At 33.0% G+C, this 16,698-nt stretch overlaps 1 protein-coding gene and 1 pseudogene across 2 annotated transcripts; both read left to right on the forward strand.

The window, feature by feature from the left end:
* Positions 1 to 16,698, forward strand: part of LOC109674816 (UDP-glucuronosyltransferase 2B4-like) — a 722,912-nt pseudogene that overhangs the window by 352,336 nt on the left and 353,878 nt on the right.
* On the forward strand, positions 592 to 15,809 carry LOC109703160 (UDP-glucuronosyltransferase 2B4-like). 2 transcript variants are annotated; one of them, XM_020188341.2, is made up of 6 exons: positions 592 to 1,362; positions 2,011 to 2,159; positions 9,231 to 9,362; positions 11,356 to 11,443; positions 12,292 to 12,511; positions 13,736 to 15,809. In XM_020188341.2, the coding sequence occupies exons 1-6, from the start codon at positions 639 to 641 to the stop codon at positions 14,013 to 14,015; spliced, it is 1,593 nt and encodes a 530-aa protein (XP_020043930.1). In that variant the 5' UTR covers positions 592 to 638; the 3' UTR covers positions 14,016 to 15,809. The 2 variants fall into 2 exon arrangements, with proteins under 2 accessions (XP_020043930.1, XP_020043931.1); XM_020188342.2 differs by having other exon boundaries at positions 592 to 1,110.

Consider the following 16,698-nt stretch of genomic DNA (forward strand, 5'->3'; position numbering starts at 1 on the left):
TGTGTCTCTACTAATCGTGCAATCTATCTGTGAAGATCACCATTAGAGTGTCACTTCCACTCTACTCCATGTGTCTCTGAGTTCATTCTTTATGTTTGGATAGGCGAGCATATTTCTCACACTAATCTAAAATGAATTCTTGTAATAATTGCACAATTGGAATATATTATGAAACATTGCATTATAAACACTAAACTGGTGAATTATGTGATATGTGTTATATATAATCATTTAAAAATAAATTATGACATTCACAATATGCTGATTTTTCTGTATTATAGTTTGATCTTTAGCACTATGCAAATGAGACTGCAGACCCAAGAGCCTCTTGAGGCCAATTTCGTCAACGACACTATAAAATGTGATTTTTTTAAGACAGGTGAATTTAACACTAAGAGTATTTAATTTTATATGGGTAAGAACACATAAAAATTAATGAGTCACACAAGATTTTATGACTCTGAGTTCACTTACCTTGTATTCATTAATCTAAGATTGATAAGATTAAACTTTTATTATTTATTAACTTTCAAGTAGAGGTGTTATACTTTAACTTATTGATTGATTTATCCTCTATTACAAGAATGAAATTTCAGAGAGAAACAGCCAAAGTAAAAGAAACATTACATTGGACTAAGATGTCTATGAAATGGACTTCAGTTCTTCTTCTGATACAGCTGACATGTTACTTTACCTCTGGAAGTTGTGGAAAGGTGGTGGTGTTGCCCATGGATTATAGTCATTGGATGAATATAAAGACAATCCTTGATGAACTTGTGCAGAGAGGACATGAAGTGACTGTCTTGACATCATCAACTTCCATTCTTGTTGATCCCAGTAAATCATCTACTATCAAATTTGAAGTTTGCCCTTCATCTTTGAATAAAACTATTTTGGAAGATCTTTTAAAAATGTTAACCGATAAATTTATATATGATTTTTCAAAATATTCATTTTGGACATATTATTCACAGCTACAAAAATTCTTCAAGGATTATTCTGATGTCATGGAAACATCCTGCAGAGACATGGTTTTGAACAAGGAACTTATGACAAAACTAAAGGAGTCAAGGTTTGATGTCCTTCTTGCAGATGCCGTGGTTCCCTGTGGTGAGCTGCTTGCTGAGCTACTGAACATCCCTTTTGTGTACACTCTCCGCGGCCTTCCTGGCAACACACATGAGAAGTACAGTGGGGGTGTCCCATTCCCTCCTTCCTATGTGCCTGTTATTATGTCCGAACTAACTGATCGAATGACATTTATGGAGAGGGTAAAAAATATGCTGTACGTTCTGTACTTTGATTTTTGGTTCCAAACATTTGATGAGAAAAAGTGGAATCAATTTTATAGTGAAGTTCTAGGTAAGCTATGTGTTTTTATCACTGTGAAATCCAAACTTCCTTTCCCTTTGAAGGACAGTTTATGAGGATATAAAATTAGAAGATGAAATGAAAATATAAAATGATCATTTAATCTCAGAAGTACTGTGGGAATGCTTATATTGTGGAGATATGTAAAACCCCATGGTCATCATTTGTTCAGATCACTCTAGGAAATTATAACTTTGAAAACTGAACAACTGAATTTTTGCCAGTGAACTTATACATGCCTTTTACTATACTTTTCATATGTCTTAAAACCAGTAATTATGACTCTCAGCAAGTGACTTAATGATCATAGCTGTGTACATTAAGTATTTACACATGATTAATTAACATAAATCTATGTGGCATTAGGGAAATTATTTCCCCTTGTATAGCTCAGATTACTCACTTAGAAATTAAAATATTTACCTATAATAACATAAGATATCATTCACAACTTAATAAATATTGTGTCTATTCCTAATGCAGATAGCTGTAATTTCAACATTTTAAAAACATTTTTTTAATTCAAAACACAATAAATATATTACGGACAGTTTTCCAACTCATTTCAGGAAGTCACATGCTATATTACATATACAATTTCATCATTATCCTGTCTTGCACATTCTTTTCTTGATTCAGGAAGACCCACTACATTATTTGAGACAATGGGGAAAGCTGATATATGGCTTATTCGAACGTACTGGGATTTGGAATTCCCTCGCCCACTCTTACCAAATTTTGTCTTTGTTGGAGGACTCCAGTGCAAGCCTGCCAAACCCCTGCCTAAGGTATATCTATTTTTGTTGCTGTGATTGGTTTGTTCTGCAGTTTGGTTAAAATGACTGTACATTCCTCATTCATGGTGTCTGAGTTGTGAGAGAGATATTCACCAGGGATGGTAAGGAAAGATCAGCAGAGATCACAGAATACATTCTAAAATCCTTGATTAACTATGATGAGATATGTACAATGTACAAAAACAGGTAAAGGGATAAGATGAAATGAAAGACACTGAAAAAACTAAATTAAATAGATAAATAAAATAAATGATACAGAGAGAAACATAAAGCTAGTTCTCAAGAGCTTCAAATTTTCTTTAGCAGCATGAAGATGAATTCGAGGCAAATGATGCTGGAGAAGTAAGTTGGAGTGATATAATTATTAGAAACTTGGAACACTTATTGACAGTGCTAAATTAAATGTCTTAAGCATGGGAGACAAGATTTTCTTTTTAAAGAGTATTTCAAAATACCATCACCCTGTTGGATTGCAACAGGACAAATATGTAAAGGGAATTATTTAGGAAACTGTTGTAAGAATTGAACCAGCAGATGATAGAAAATAGATTAGAAGATTCATAGAGATGACTATATTAACTCATATGTTAATAGTCCAATCTCATGTTGTGTTATGTGGAAAAAACTTGTTAATGCAGACAAAAAACTTAAAATGTTCTTCATGCTTAGTGATTCAGATACATTGACTGGTATAATATTCAAGTTTTTGTTTCTATCACATACTATTTTTTATGAACCACTAAATTTTATCATCTAAAGACCCTAACTACACATTAAAATGGTAATGGTAGGATAAATAGTTACAATGGCTATTTTTAAAATGATACATTTTGTCATTTGCTAAACATTGCTACTGCAAGAATTTAAATTATGTTCAACTTTGTAACTAGAAAGACACAATGTGGCTGGAGCAAACAACCATCTATTTTTTCTGCTGACATAGCAAGTTCAAGGCTAGTATAGCAACTCTTCTATAACAAATAATATTAATTTGCCAATTTGAGCCAAACAATTAAGCTATAATGTCACATTTAATTAGAACTGGCTTTCCAACAGAATGATGCTGTAGTCTCTAGAAAAGTTCTACATAACTGATATTCTGCAGATTAATTAAATGTAAATGTCAGAGTTTGCCAATCAAATGAGCAAGAGGAAACACTAACATTTTATTTTTGTGTTTTACAAGCTTTCTAGATTAACAATGATACCATTTCTCAGCAATGTGAACTGTGTTTCTCCACAATATTTGATGCCAAACTCAACAATTTCTTGCTTTTGCTCCAGTATTTAAGTCATTATTCACTAGAGATCCAGATCATTATGTATAGAGCATGACTGATTGTTTACCCTAGCAGAGTGGTGATTCTTCCATGTACCAATCCTATAGCACACCTCAGAGCTACTCCCTACAGTCACATGCAGCTAGCTGAGTACCTCAGAGGTAGAGCACTTGCCTAGCAAGCATGAGGCTCTGAGTTTACACCCCAGTACTGTAAAAAAAGAAAGTAAAAGAAAACAAATTCTCTCTTGGGTTTTGGCATCAGAGTTTCCCAACAGAATGAGTACAGAGAAACTCCATAGGGCATATAAAATACAGACATATTGGATCATATCACTTGTTTTTGAAAATAAACCATTGATTTTACAAGTAAGAATTGTCAGCAAATAGCATTGTACTTCATAAGAAGGAAGATAAGAATCTAGAATATTTTAAATTAACATCTTTTTAAAAGAAATAGTAGAAAACAAGATTTTTTTCAGTGGGATTTGTGTTCAAACTCAGGGCTTCACACTTGCACTGCAGCAGCTCTACTGTGTTAGCCATACCTCCAGTCCATTTCTGCTCTGGTTATTTTGGAGGTGCTGTTTCAGGAACAATTTGCTAGACTGATCTCAAATCATGATCCGCCTGATTTCAGCCTTCCAATTAGCTAGGATTACAGGTATGAGCTTCAGCATCCAGCAGAATGCAATTTTTTAAGTATAATTCTTATTGTAATTATTAAAATATATCAATGTACAACTTTATGTGCTTCACTGTAACATTTGCTTACACACAAATATCATGCTTGGATCATGTCCATCCTCCCTTCTCTTTTCTATTGCTATGCCCTTTCTCCACACTCCCTCTAGTGCCCTTCCCCTTCAGGTTTTTATGTTGTTGCTGTTTTTAGTTTCTACATATGCGAGAAAACATGTAATACTTGTCTTTCTTTGTGTGGACAATTTCACATAACATGATGTCCTCGACTTCCAGTAATTTTACTGCAAATGATGTCATGTCATTCTTCTTTATGGCTGAATAATATTCCATTGTTTACATACACCATATTTTCTTTATCCATTCATCTAGAGATGGGTATCTAGACTGATACCTATAGTTTGGATATTGTGAATATTGATGCAATAAATGTAGATATGCAGGTATTGCTATTTTATTCTGACTTATATTTCTTTGAGTTATAGTCCTAGGAGTCATATACTCGATAATACTTTTATTTTTAGTTTTTTGAAAAATCTTCATACTCTTTTCATAATGATGCTTTTCATATTGCAAGAATAGTTTATAAGAGTTCCTGGTTTCATGTATCTTGGGAGTATTTGTTATTAATTGTTTTTTGAATAAGAGCTATCAAAATCAAAGAGAAATGGAATCTCAATGTAGTTTTCATTTGCATTTCCCTGACAGATAAATATAATTAAAATTTTTCATATATTTATTGGCCATTTGTTTTTATTATTTTGAAAAGTGTACCCAATCAGATCATTTTCCTATGTTTGAAGATTTCTACGTAGATGGGATGACAGATACATGCACCATGCCAGACAGGTTTTATTGAGATGGGGTCTGAACTGTAATTATTCTGATCTCTGACTCTTAAGTAGTTGGGATTATAGTCACAAATCATTAAACCTTTTATGATCTTTGTACAGAAGGAAAGCTAACAACCTAGTTTTACTATTTGTATGTAGATATTCAATTTATCCAGTACCATTTGTTGAAAGAGCGGTCTAGTTTTCAACTACAATATATAGTTTTGGCACTTTGTCAAGAATCAGTTGACAATAGCCAAGTATGGTAGGGTATGTCTGTAATCCCAGCTACTTGGGAGACAGAGGTATGATTTCAAGGTATGATTTTAAGGTAAGCCCACTCAAGTTAAGTGCGACCCTACCTATCTCAAAAACAAACTATAATTAAAAGGCCTGGGAACCTGACTTAGAAAGTGTAAGGTCCTGGTTTCAATCCCCAGTATAACAAACAAACTAAGAAAAATCAATTGACAATAATTGTGTGAATTACTTAAGGTTCCTCTATCTTAGTTCTTGATCTATGTGTTTGTTTTTATGACAATATAATGTTTTTTGCTACTCTTGCTCTGTAGTATAGTTTGCAGTCAGGTATTATTATGCCTATGGCATTGGTCTTTTGCTCAGGATTTCTCTGGCTGATTCAGGGTTATTTGGTTCCATATGAATTTTAAGTCTTTTTTTATTGATAAATAAAGAATGCCATTAGTATTTTATGGCTATTGCACTGAATATTTAAATTGCTTGAATGAAATACTATGTACATATCTTTCAAGTCCATTTATTCTAAAGTTTAATTAAACTCTGTTCTTTGATTTTTTTCTTCTGTCTGATGGTCTCTCTGTTCATGTAAATGGAACATTAAGGATACTCATTATTATTATATCAGGGCATATTTCTCCATTTATATCCATTAATGCATATTTCATAAAATTGCTTCATCATTTTATATATATATATAATATATATATAATTTCTCTATGGATATTTTCCTTGTAGTGATGATGTTATTATTCACTTCAGGATGATTTTGGTTCAAGTATATTTTTGCAAGGATGAGTACATGTACTCCTGATTCTCTTTGGATTCCTTACTTGGAATATCAGTTTCCATCATTTCACTTTCAGTATGTTTATGTTTTTGCCAGTGAGGTGAGTTTTTCATGGCAACAAATTGTTGGGTCTTGCTTTTTTAATCCAATTTTCAGACTATATCATTTAATTGTAAAATTAAGACCATATATATTCAAGATTATTATCAAAAGGCATACATTAGATCCCATCAATTAGTTATTTTTCTTCTGGCTTTTTTGTCTTTCTCCTTTATTCATCTGATAGGTTTGATGGCTTAGTAAATTAATAATATTTATTTTTTAACATTCTCAATTGCTCATCTACTCTTATACTGAGATGTCTTTTTTGGGATATTTGTATTCTATTTATTGTGATTCCCCTTTGGAGTATGTTTCCTTTATGTACCTTCTGTAATGCTTGTTAATAGTATGATTCCTTTAGTATATAATTATCTTGGAAGGTCTTTAGTTTTCCTTTGATTCTGGTTGATTAATTTGCTGAAAGTAATCTGTATTGGTAGCTATTTTCTTAAAATATGGAACACCCAGGCACTGTCAATAATCCCGGCTTTTTGGGAGGTAGAGGTCAGAAGAATTGTGGTTCTAGACCAGCCTGGGGAAAAAGTTTCTGAGAGAGTATTTCAACAAATAGCCAAACAATGGTACATACTTGTCAATTCAAGATCTGTGGGAGGCTGCAGTCAAGAGGACTGTGGTTCCAGGATAGCCCAGGCAAAAAACAAACAAAGAAAAAAACCAAAAAATAAAAACTAATGAGATTTCCATCTCAATGAAAAAAGCTGAATATGGTGGTATGTATCTGTCATCCTAGCAACTAGGGAAGCTTAAAAGAGGATGAGCACAGTTCAAGCTGGCCTGGGCAAAAAGCAAGACCCTGTCACCAAAGGAATAAGGATTGGAGCCAGCATGGCTCAAGTTGTTTGAGTTCCTACTTAGGAAGACAGAAGCCCTGAATTCAAACCTCAGTACCATCCATATATATATATGTAGCTTTCTGTATATATGCAGAAAGCTAGAGACAGTGAGAAAGCTAGAGACAGAGAACATGATTGTGTATGTCTTTTTGAGGGGACTAAGGGGAGGTGGGAGAGGGAAAGAATGTTATCAAGTGAAAATATGAATGTATATGTATACATATATATTTATACACATATATGTGTGTGTATATATATAAAATATATAAAATTTATTAAATATATATATACATATAAAACCAATGCTTTATGGTAGTTACATTAAGAACTTACTTAACTTATAGTATTTACAAACCACTCCATTGCAATGATTGTACTAAAGAATTTTTAAGCACATAAGCCATAGAATGAGTTTAGTTGGAAGCTGGTTGGTAAAATAACAAATATCAAAATATCACTATATTTATAGGAAATAAAGTAATATCCAGTAACATTACAATTTTCTAATTATTGTACAAATGCACATTTAGTATATGCATAGAATAAAGACTGTAATGATACAAATAGATTTTTAACCAAAGAAATCTCTGTGTGGAAATTGTTTGAAAATAATATCCTATTTTATACTTATTAACACTTTTCAGAGATTTCTTATCATGAGCTGTTTTTTAATTTACAAAAGATTACAGTAAGCCAATGACAAGTCCTATTTACAAAAGAATGCTATAGAAAGGAAATGACTTGCAAATTCTACTGACCAATATGTAAACAGAGGTCATAAAATAAAACAGTAGTTGACAGAAAGCTTATATACCACACGGATGAAAGATACTTTGCACAAGAAGACAATACATAGAATACAATGGATATTATATGCTGCTTTATTTTCCTGAAATCACACAGTATGCCTAGATGTATATAAGATTCCTAGAATAGTAATAGTGCAATAGTTGTTATATCAAGACAGTTTCTATTGACTAAAAATTATGTGCTTGAATGTCCTTCTTAAAAGTTATTTTATGCTAATGATTAGGATTACAAAGTACACCTTTCATATTGTATGAATTTGATCATTATTTAACACATAGAATGCAAATAGTAAACTTAAATAGGGAAAAAATTACTTTTATAAATTTTTTGTCTCTTCTACCATTGTTTTCTGGGTAGGTAAGTACATTGAGAAATGTAGAATCATTCTTGTTTATAAGGACTTGAACTTTTAAACTTGGCCTAGTATACAACTCGCAATTCAAAACAATTCTCAAATACTCTACCTCCCCCAGATATACCAGTTTGCCTCCAGATAAATATCTGGGGCACCTATCTTACTGAGGAGCAAAAGCTGTGTTGGGGATACAGGGAGGTGATAATGAATGAGTGTCTCTCATGTCAGTATATACAGAACTCATTCAACTGGAATATCAATTTTATAGCCTAAAACCAGGGAAAAATGCATCACAGGTAAATAAGCCCAGATATGCGTTCACACAAATCTGGATAGTTCCAATGAAGTGAAAATGTTAACATGGGCCATGTGCAGTTCTAATGAGGACATATATAGTTCTGGATACGAATAGAACTTTTATGAGTATTTTATGTATACCCAAGTCACATTTCCAATTTTCTAAATGTCCATTATTCTTAACCTCCAGGTATTGGGGATAGTATAATAGAAAACTTTGAGAAACTCTCAGAAAAGATAGGATAGGAATAAATACTCTAGAGATAAGAAAATACAGATTTAAAACCAAATAAACCACTTTTCCTGAGTGCTCATACTGAGGCAAGGAAAAAACTGAAAATAAACTGAAATGATTCTCCAGATATCCCAATAAGATTAATCCACCATAGCAGTGCAATTGTAAGGATTATAAGTAAAGCAAAATTACAAACTAGCTTTAATACCTACCTCAGAGAAAATAGATTAAATTTTAGTACAACTATAAACTAAGGGTTAGGTAGAACAATTTCTAAGATTATCTATCACAGTCATTGTCTGGCAGCCCAACTTCTTTTCTTCCTGCTACAGGCACATAAACAAACACATACATTTACGGAAATATACCTGAAAGAGGCCATTTATGTCATATTACATATTTCTTTACAAAGGTAAAGATGAACACTATCCAATAATTACTGGTAATACTTGATTTTTCTTTCCTTAGATTTAATAATACTTTCAAAAGTGTTTGCTGTGTTGTAAGTTGTTGCTCTTTTGTGATGGATCTAATTATTTCTTCACAGGAAATGGAGGACTTTGTTCAGAGCTCTGGGGAAAATGGTGTTATAGTGTTTTCTCTAGGATCAATGGTCAGTAACATGACAGAAGAAAGAGCCAATGTGATTGCATCAGTGCTTGCAAAGATTCCACAAAAGGTTAGAAAAAGTGCCTGTTTGGTAGACACTAACATAATAAGTTTGCTAAACTCTGAAAAGGAATTGAGTACAAAAGCTTTATGTGCTAAAAATAAATTGTTGGGCTGGACATGGCTCAAGTGGTAGATCACCTTCCTAGGTAAGCACAAGCCCTAAGTTCAAACCCCAGGAGTACCAAAAAAGTAAATTGTCATATCTTAAATTCATCTAAAAATCATAAAATAAAAATAAATACCACAGATAGTTAAATAGTATAAAGGATGTTTTTATCAAAAATAATTTTGGCATTATCATTGTGAACTGAAAATTTGTACTTCACAGCTGAAGTGAAAATTTGGTACAAGAATGGACCTGCAGGCAGATACACAGCAGTCACCAAATCTGCACTATTATGTCTTCCTTTTCTATACAGAATCCTGAGAGCACTGTGCATATTATAGATGTTATCAGAAAGCAATCAAGTGTTTGTTAGTAATTGGACCAGCAATCATGTTAAGCAGGTATTGAAAGGAGGCTGAATTTCATCATGCAGTTTTACTGTCCAATATAAGTCCAGCTCCTTCACTCCTCATATGAAAATAGCTTAATTCAGCTAAGTGTTCATAGGGCTATTCAGAGAAAAGTAGGCCAGAATTCATCAGCCTTTAGTTAATAGCTGTCTTGCAAAGGACATTTAGAGAAGTAAAAAACAGTTTCCCTGGTAAACAGAATGTGCTCAGTGTCTGAAACATAGAAATATAAAAGAAAGTGTAAAGTTTGGACCTGACTGTAAAATGGACACTGTGCATTAAAGTATATCCCCAAGAGCTGGGCTTCTAACAAATCAAACTATATCTGCTTCTGGTTGAAGAAAGAGAAGGGAAAGCCAAGACCACAGAGGAAGCAAACCTTGTATAGAAAGAAATTCAGAACCCCCCAACTCAACGAAGTGTATTAATAATTTCTTGTTATTAATGTATAGAATACACTTGAGTATACTTGTGATATGTGCATGGTTTTAACTAATTTTTAGTTTCCTATCTGATACACTTTTCTCCCAATAAGTTAAAGTAATTGTTTTCTGAAAACAAAAAGTTGGTTTATCAAGAATATGGAAAATAACTCTTTCAAATAATAATCCAGATTTTAAGAACTGCTTGCCAATCTGAAATTCATTTCCTTAGTTTTGAGGAAGGGATGAAAATGATCTTGAGCTATAAGACACTTTCTTAATAACTGCTCTCAAGAACTTGTAGTCTTCAAGGCATCAATACCATCAAGATGTTAACACAGAGTTCAACAAAATTCACTAACATCGCAATTTTGAAGGCTTCTTTCTCAACAGCCATATTGTTATTCTTTTAAATAATAAAGAATTTCCAGATCTACCTAAACTAACAAATTCTGCCTTAAAGTCAAAATTGCCAGTTCATAATATGGGGAGCAGTGCTTGACAGTTGCATGTACCTTCACGTTGGAATAATTTATTTCTCACAAACAGCTGACTATGTCACTTCTTTCTTTTATATATCAATAGAAAGCTAATTAAAATTAATAATTTAAGGTATGAGTGGACAGAAGAAAATTCCTTTCCATATCATTCAAAAAGAAATAACAAGTATTATCAACTTTAAAAAATGAGATCTAGAATAAAATACACAAAACAAAATAAATACATAGCCATATTTAGGTACATCTTTCCAAACTATAATCATTTTAATTTAAATTTTAATCATTTAAGTTTTCATAAATCATTGAATTTATCAATTATCAGGCCATTTTTCTGAGTTAATGTATACGAATATCAGGGCTATATTATGCTCTATTGATTACAAAGGCAAGTACAAGCAGTGTAAATATTCTTTGTCCTTCCATCCTTTAGTAAGAAATTAAAATCTCTTAATTTCCTTATCTGTCGTATGGAAGTTTAACTAATCTTTTAAATTTTGTGTGAGTCAAACCTAATATAACTTGAAATTTCAGTCAAAGAATAAGATACTTACTATATCAACAGGTACTATGGCGATATGATGGCAAGAAACCAGACACCTTAGGATCCAATACTCGGATATACGAGTGGATCCCCCAGAATGACCTTCTTGGTAAGACTCTGGAAAATAAAGCGAGAACATGAGAAACACCCAACCACTCAGAAAAGTGACAGCTTGACAAGAAACAAGATGAGTATTTACTATTTCAAAAATAAGAAATAACACTAACTTCTTCATATTTTTAAGATTAAAGAAGTGAAAAAACTTTAATTATTGTTATGTTGATGTTCACAATCATATACTCTATGGCAGGATCAAAGTATTTTTAGTTCAGGTGTAATTGTCTCTCTGAGAATTCTTGTGGCACTGCCTGCATTGTCTCAGAGTATCATTCCTCCTGCTGCAGGAGAATTTCCAGTGCCACTGAAAATAACATGCTGTCTTCTGTTACCATGGTGTCTACATTTTACATTAAAATAAGCCCACAAACTTTATCATGAGGTGGTAACGCATTTCATGATGAAGCATGGCTTGTGTTTTCTCTAATACATACACAAGCACACTTCCTGCTGCCTTGAACACAGGTCATCACAAAATCAATGACTTCACTATCTCTTTAAGAGAAAATATTCCAAAAGGTCCCTCAGAGTCTTTTAAATTAGGACACACTGCAAAGTTATAATAACTGTTGTAATTTTTCTTCTCTTACAATATTGCTCCATTTTTCAATTCTCAAGTCACATACAACCTCTTCTATGTAGCATTCACTTAATTCTCCAGTGGACTTTAATGTTTCTTGTACTAAACTTTAAAACAATTTCAATGAAGTGTCATAACTATAATAAGCTATTGTATACAGATCAATGCCACTTAGACCTTTTAAAGCCTTATACATCACCTTTTTCATTTCATTCTTAAAATGTATAATTAATAATTTTTGAAAATTCACCCAATTGTAGGTCATCCAAAAACCAAAGCCTTCATAACTCATGGTGGAGCCAATGGCATTTATGAGGCAATCCATCATGGGATCCCTATGGTGGGCATTCCTTTGTTTGGGGATCAACCTGACAATATTGTTCGTATGAAGTCCAAGGGAGCAGCTGTTAGACTGGACTTCAACACAATGTCAAGTACAGATCTTCTAAATGCCTTGGAGACAGTCATTAATGACCCTTCGTGAGTATAACTGCATTCTCTTCTTTTTGAGGAGTTTGGAGTTTTGCTAGGTTTTCTAAGATGTATTTGCAGCAAAGAATGAAGAAAAATACTGGGAAAACAAATCAGATCACAATATTTGGATGACAATGTGAGTTCCATTAGAGTAAAGAGAGTATGATGAATATATAAAGACTAACAGAGAGTATTTGATTTACCAAAACTTAGTTAGGCTTTTAGGTTTTTTTGTTGTTGTTTGTACTGGTCCTTGCCTACAGATTCCAGGTTACCATTGCTATATTCAGAGTCGAGCACAGTGTTTACCTCCAACACAACAAAATTCCATCACAATGAATCTTATTATTAATCACAGTGGTCCTAATAAAGTCTTTCTTGAAATGCTTTTACAACTCTTTACAGAGATCACACCAATGGAATCTGTGATACAACATTATAATTATTTCCAATGTATAGAATTGATGTACTAATACTGTCAAGAAAAGAACCTCTGTCCATTCACATTTAAGTTAACTTTTCAAAAATGAGGTAAAAATAAGATTTATAGTGTATCATAAATAATGTTCAAGTAAGGGAAGAGAGAACATGAAAGTTGTTATAAAGGTGCCAAAAGAACACCATTGTGACTTCAGTGTACAGCTACAGCACAAATGTAATGAGGCAAATGTGCAGTGATCATTGAAAATGTTGCCAGGTCTGACCACTTAGAATCACTGAGTCCAAGAACAGAATATTACCTTTTTCCAATTCTCCTGAGTAGTAGATGGATATTTTAAGGAAAGTATATCTTAATTTGACTAGTTCTGTTAAATAATCATTGGGGCTACTAGGTGGAAAATAAAAATAGAGGGCAGAAGACAATAGTGGAAACTAAGAGACAGGTAAGGTGGCATTTCACCCACCATGACATTACTCTTTAAAAGCCTCCAGAAAACCATCCTCAAATTGCATCTCTACTGTTTCAATCATAGGACTTTAAATCACTCACTCCAATGAAAAACATCAAATTTTCCTTCTTGATACTATATTCCACTTTGGAAATATTTTTCAATCAGAATATCCTATTAAAAACCAATGACTGTAAACAGGAAAAAAAAAGCAAAATTATAGCACTTATACTTGATATTTATTTTGAATCATTTGTAAATCAGAAACTTTCAATAACTTAACATGCATAGGAAAACTAACTTTCCCTTTGATGTTGGTATCTTTCTGCTTCTCCTTCAGCTATAAAGAGAATGCTATGAGGTTATCAAGAATTCACCACGATCAGCCAGTGAAGCCTCTGGATCAAGCCGTCTTCTGGATCGAGTTTGTCATGCGCCACAAAGGAGCCAAGCATCTTCGTCCAGCTGTCCACGACCTCACCTGGTTCCAGTACCACTCTCTGGATGTGATTGGGTTCCTGCTGGCTTGCGTGGCAACTGTTACATTTACCATTACAAGATGTTGTATGTTTTGTTGCTGGAAGTTTATTAAAACTGGAAAAAAGAAGAAAGGAGACTAGTTGTATCTGATCCTGAAGGGAGAATCCTGTTGATTCCAATAAGAAAAGGTTGTGATGTGAGATTTCCTTCTTCTATGACAAAACTCCTCACGGATTACTTTGTCAAGTCAAATTATATTTTCCTAGGAATCACTACATGTTGAAAACCTGAAATATTTATGGACACAAGAAAAATTTCGGGGTAAAGGAAAAATAAATCTGTATTTTTAAATATCAACTTGACAGTCATAAGATATACCTCAAAACATTGACTGTGCTTAACTGATGTTCACTAGTTTTACTTGGACACAAGATCACTGAGCAGTCCACTCCGTTTCGATAGGTTTTGCAAATACTCAATCAACCTTAAGGGGTTTTATTGTATAGAATTTTGTAGGTTTTACTATTTCTAAAGTATTCGGCCATTAGAAATTAATGTTAACCACTTGCTTTCTACTATAAAATTAAACTAAGAATCTCTGGATTGATGAGCTCATTGATTCTCCTGCTATGTCTATACTGACCTGAATGCTCTTAATATCTTTTCACCTTTAAGAATTGACATAAAATCTCAATTATTCAGTTTTCCATGTCACCAAGTGTACATGTTCAGATCCAATCTCACTTTTTTCATAATAAGACACAGCACCAATAGCTCTCTACAGATACCTTGCAAAATTAAGTGAGTTTGGGGAGCATTCTACATCCTACTTTACAAAATCAAGTCTAATCTTTCTCTTTCTGTGGTAGTCTGCTGCCCTAATGTTCTCTTAAAACTATCAGAGAAAAATTAAATCATTCATCATTTCTGAAAATATCATAGTAATAATTCTCCTTGAAGATTAGTTACATTATGACTAACCATAATTAGTAACAATGCAATATTTTAAACAATATACATAAATTATATGAAAAAAAGGTAAATCAAAGCACAAATACTACAAAGCCTCCTTTTAAGGTACACATCAGGGAGTACTTCACAATTCACATCATGAACATTGAAGAATATCTAGTTGTCTGTATTGATATGAAGAAAGACCATCATTGAAGTTTTCCAGAAATAATCCTCCATCCAAAATCATGAATTTATTTAAAAAATAAGTTAAAACTTATTTCAGAAAGCTAGATAACTATAGCAATGTGTACAGAATATTTTATGCAACTTATATAATAATTAATACATTTGTAAAGAAAATAAAACCAATAACATATATTGTAGTTAGTATTGCAAAAGCAACTTCATGTGTCTTTATTAAATTTCATTAAAATGATTGTACTATTGTACAGTACTACAATACAAAATATTGGTATTATTGCATATTGGATAATACTATGAAGCATCAATCAAAAATATAAACAATGGTAATGAGAAAGGATGAAAACAACAAACTGGCAATTGACACAGAAATAACCAATACTACAAACTATAACAAAAAATCACTGATATTTAAATAGTAAAAAGTAAGGCAAAACTTGTTTTCCCATAGATTTTATCTATGTGAATCTGAATAAACTACTTTTGAGGTAATATAAATTGGAATGAATCTTTTAAAGAAAATTATAACATTCTGTTTGATTCAGTCAATCTACACATTAGGAATCTGTCCTGCATAATTTCATATGGACATGTTTGTGTGTAGGATGTTCTCTCTAGAACTTCAATGGCTACAGTGAACACACCTCACAGAAAATTACAATACATGGCCATTACAGAGAATGGGCAATTGCAGGAAATATTGCTGAACGTTTTCCTTGTCATGTTGTTAAATAAAAAGTTTCAGGATAATGGAAAATATGATTTTTTGAAAAAATTAAGTGTGTGTGAACGTCTATAAACACATAGGGAAAAGTGTGAATAATGCACAGTTTTCCAAAGAAAGAATCCTACTTGATAATATTTGTACTTCTGCAACCAGTGAAACACAGTGCTGTTTCATGAAAAAGTGATTTAAAAATTAGATTTAAAAAACTTTTCTTTTATAGAGGTACTGGGTTTGAACTCAGGGCCTTGTGCTTGCTGGATAGGCAATCTGTTACTTGAGCCACAAGCCAAGATCTTTAACTTTAGCTATTTTTCAAATAGGTGTAGTGCTTGAAAAAAACTTGGACCACAAGACTCCTGCCCTCCCATGTAGGTGGTATTATAAGTGTTATCTACCATGCCCATCTAATTTGTTGAGATGGGATTCTCCTTAACACCTTTTATTTATTTTTTTTTTCATTTTTCTTTTATTATTCATATGTGCATACACATACACTGCCCCCACCCCCTCCCTTACCACCCACTCCGCCCCCTCCCTCTCCCCCCCCAATACCCAGCAGAAACTATTTTGCCCTTATTTCTAATCTTGTTGTAGAGAGAGTATAAGCAATAATAGGAAGGAACAAGAGTTTTTGGTGGTTGAGATAAGGATAGCTATACAGGGCATTGACTCACATTGATTTCCTGTGCGTGGGTGTTACCTTCTAGGTTAATTCTTTTTGATCTAACCTTTTCTCTAGTACCTGGTCCCCTTTTCCTATTGGCCTCAGTTGCTTTGAGGTATCTGCTTTAGTTTCTCTGCGTTAAGGGCAACAAATGCTAGCTAGTTTTTTAGGTGTCTTACCTATCCTCATCCCTCCCTTGTGTGCTCTCACTTTTATCATGTGCTCATAGTCCAATCCCCTTGTTGTGTTTGCCCTTGATCTAATGTCCACATATGAG

Source organism: Castor canadensis, chromosome 9 (assembly GCF_047511655.1).
Source record: "Castor canadensis chromosome 9, mCasCan1.hap1v2, whole genome shotgun sequence".
NCBI lineage: Eukaryota > Metazoa > Chordata > Mammalia > Rodentia > Castoridae > Castor > Castor canadensis.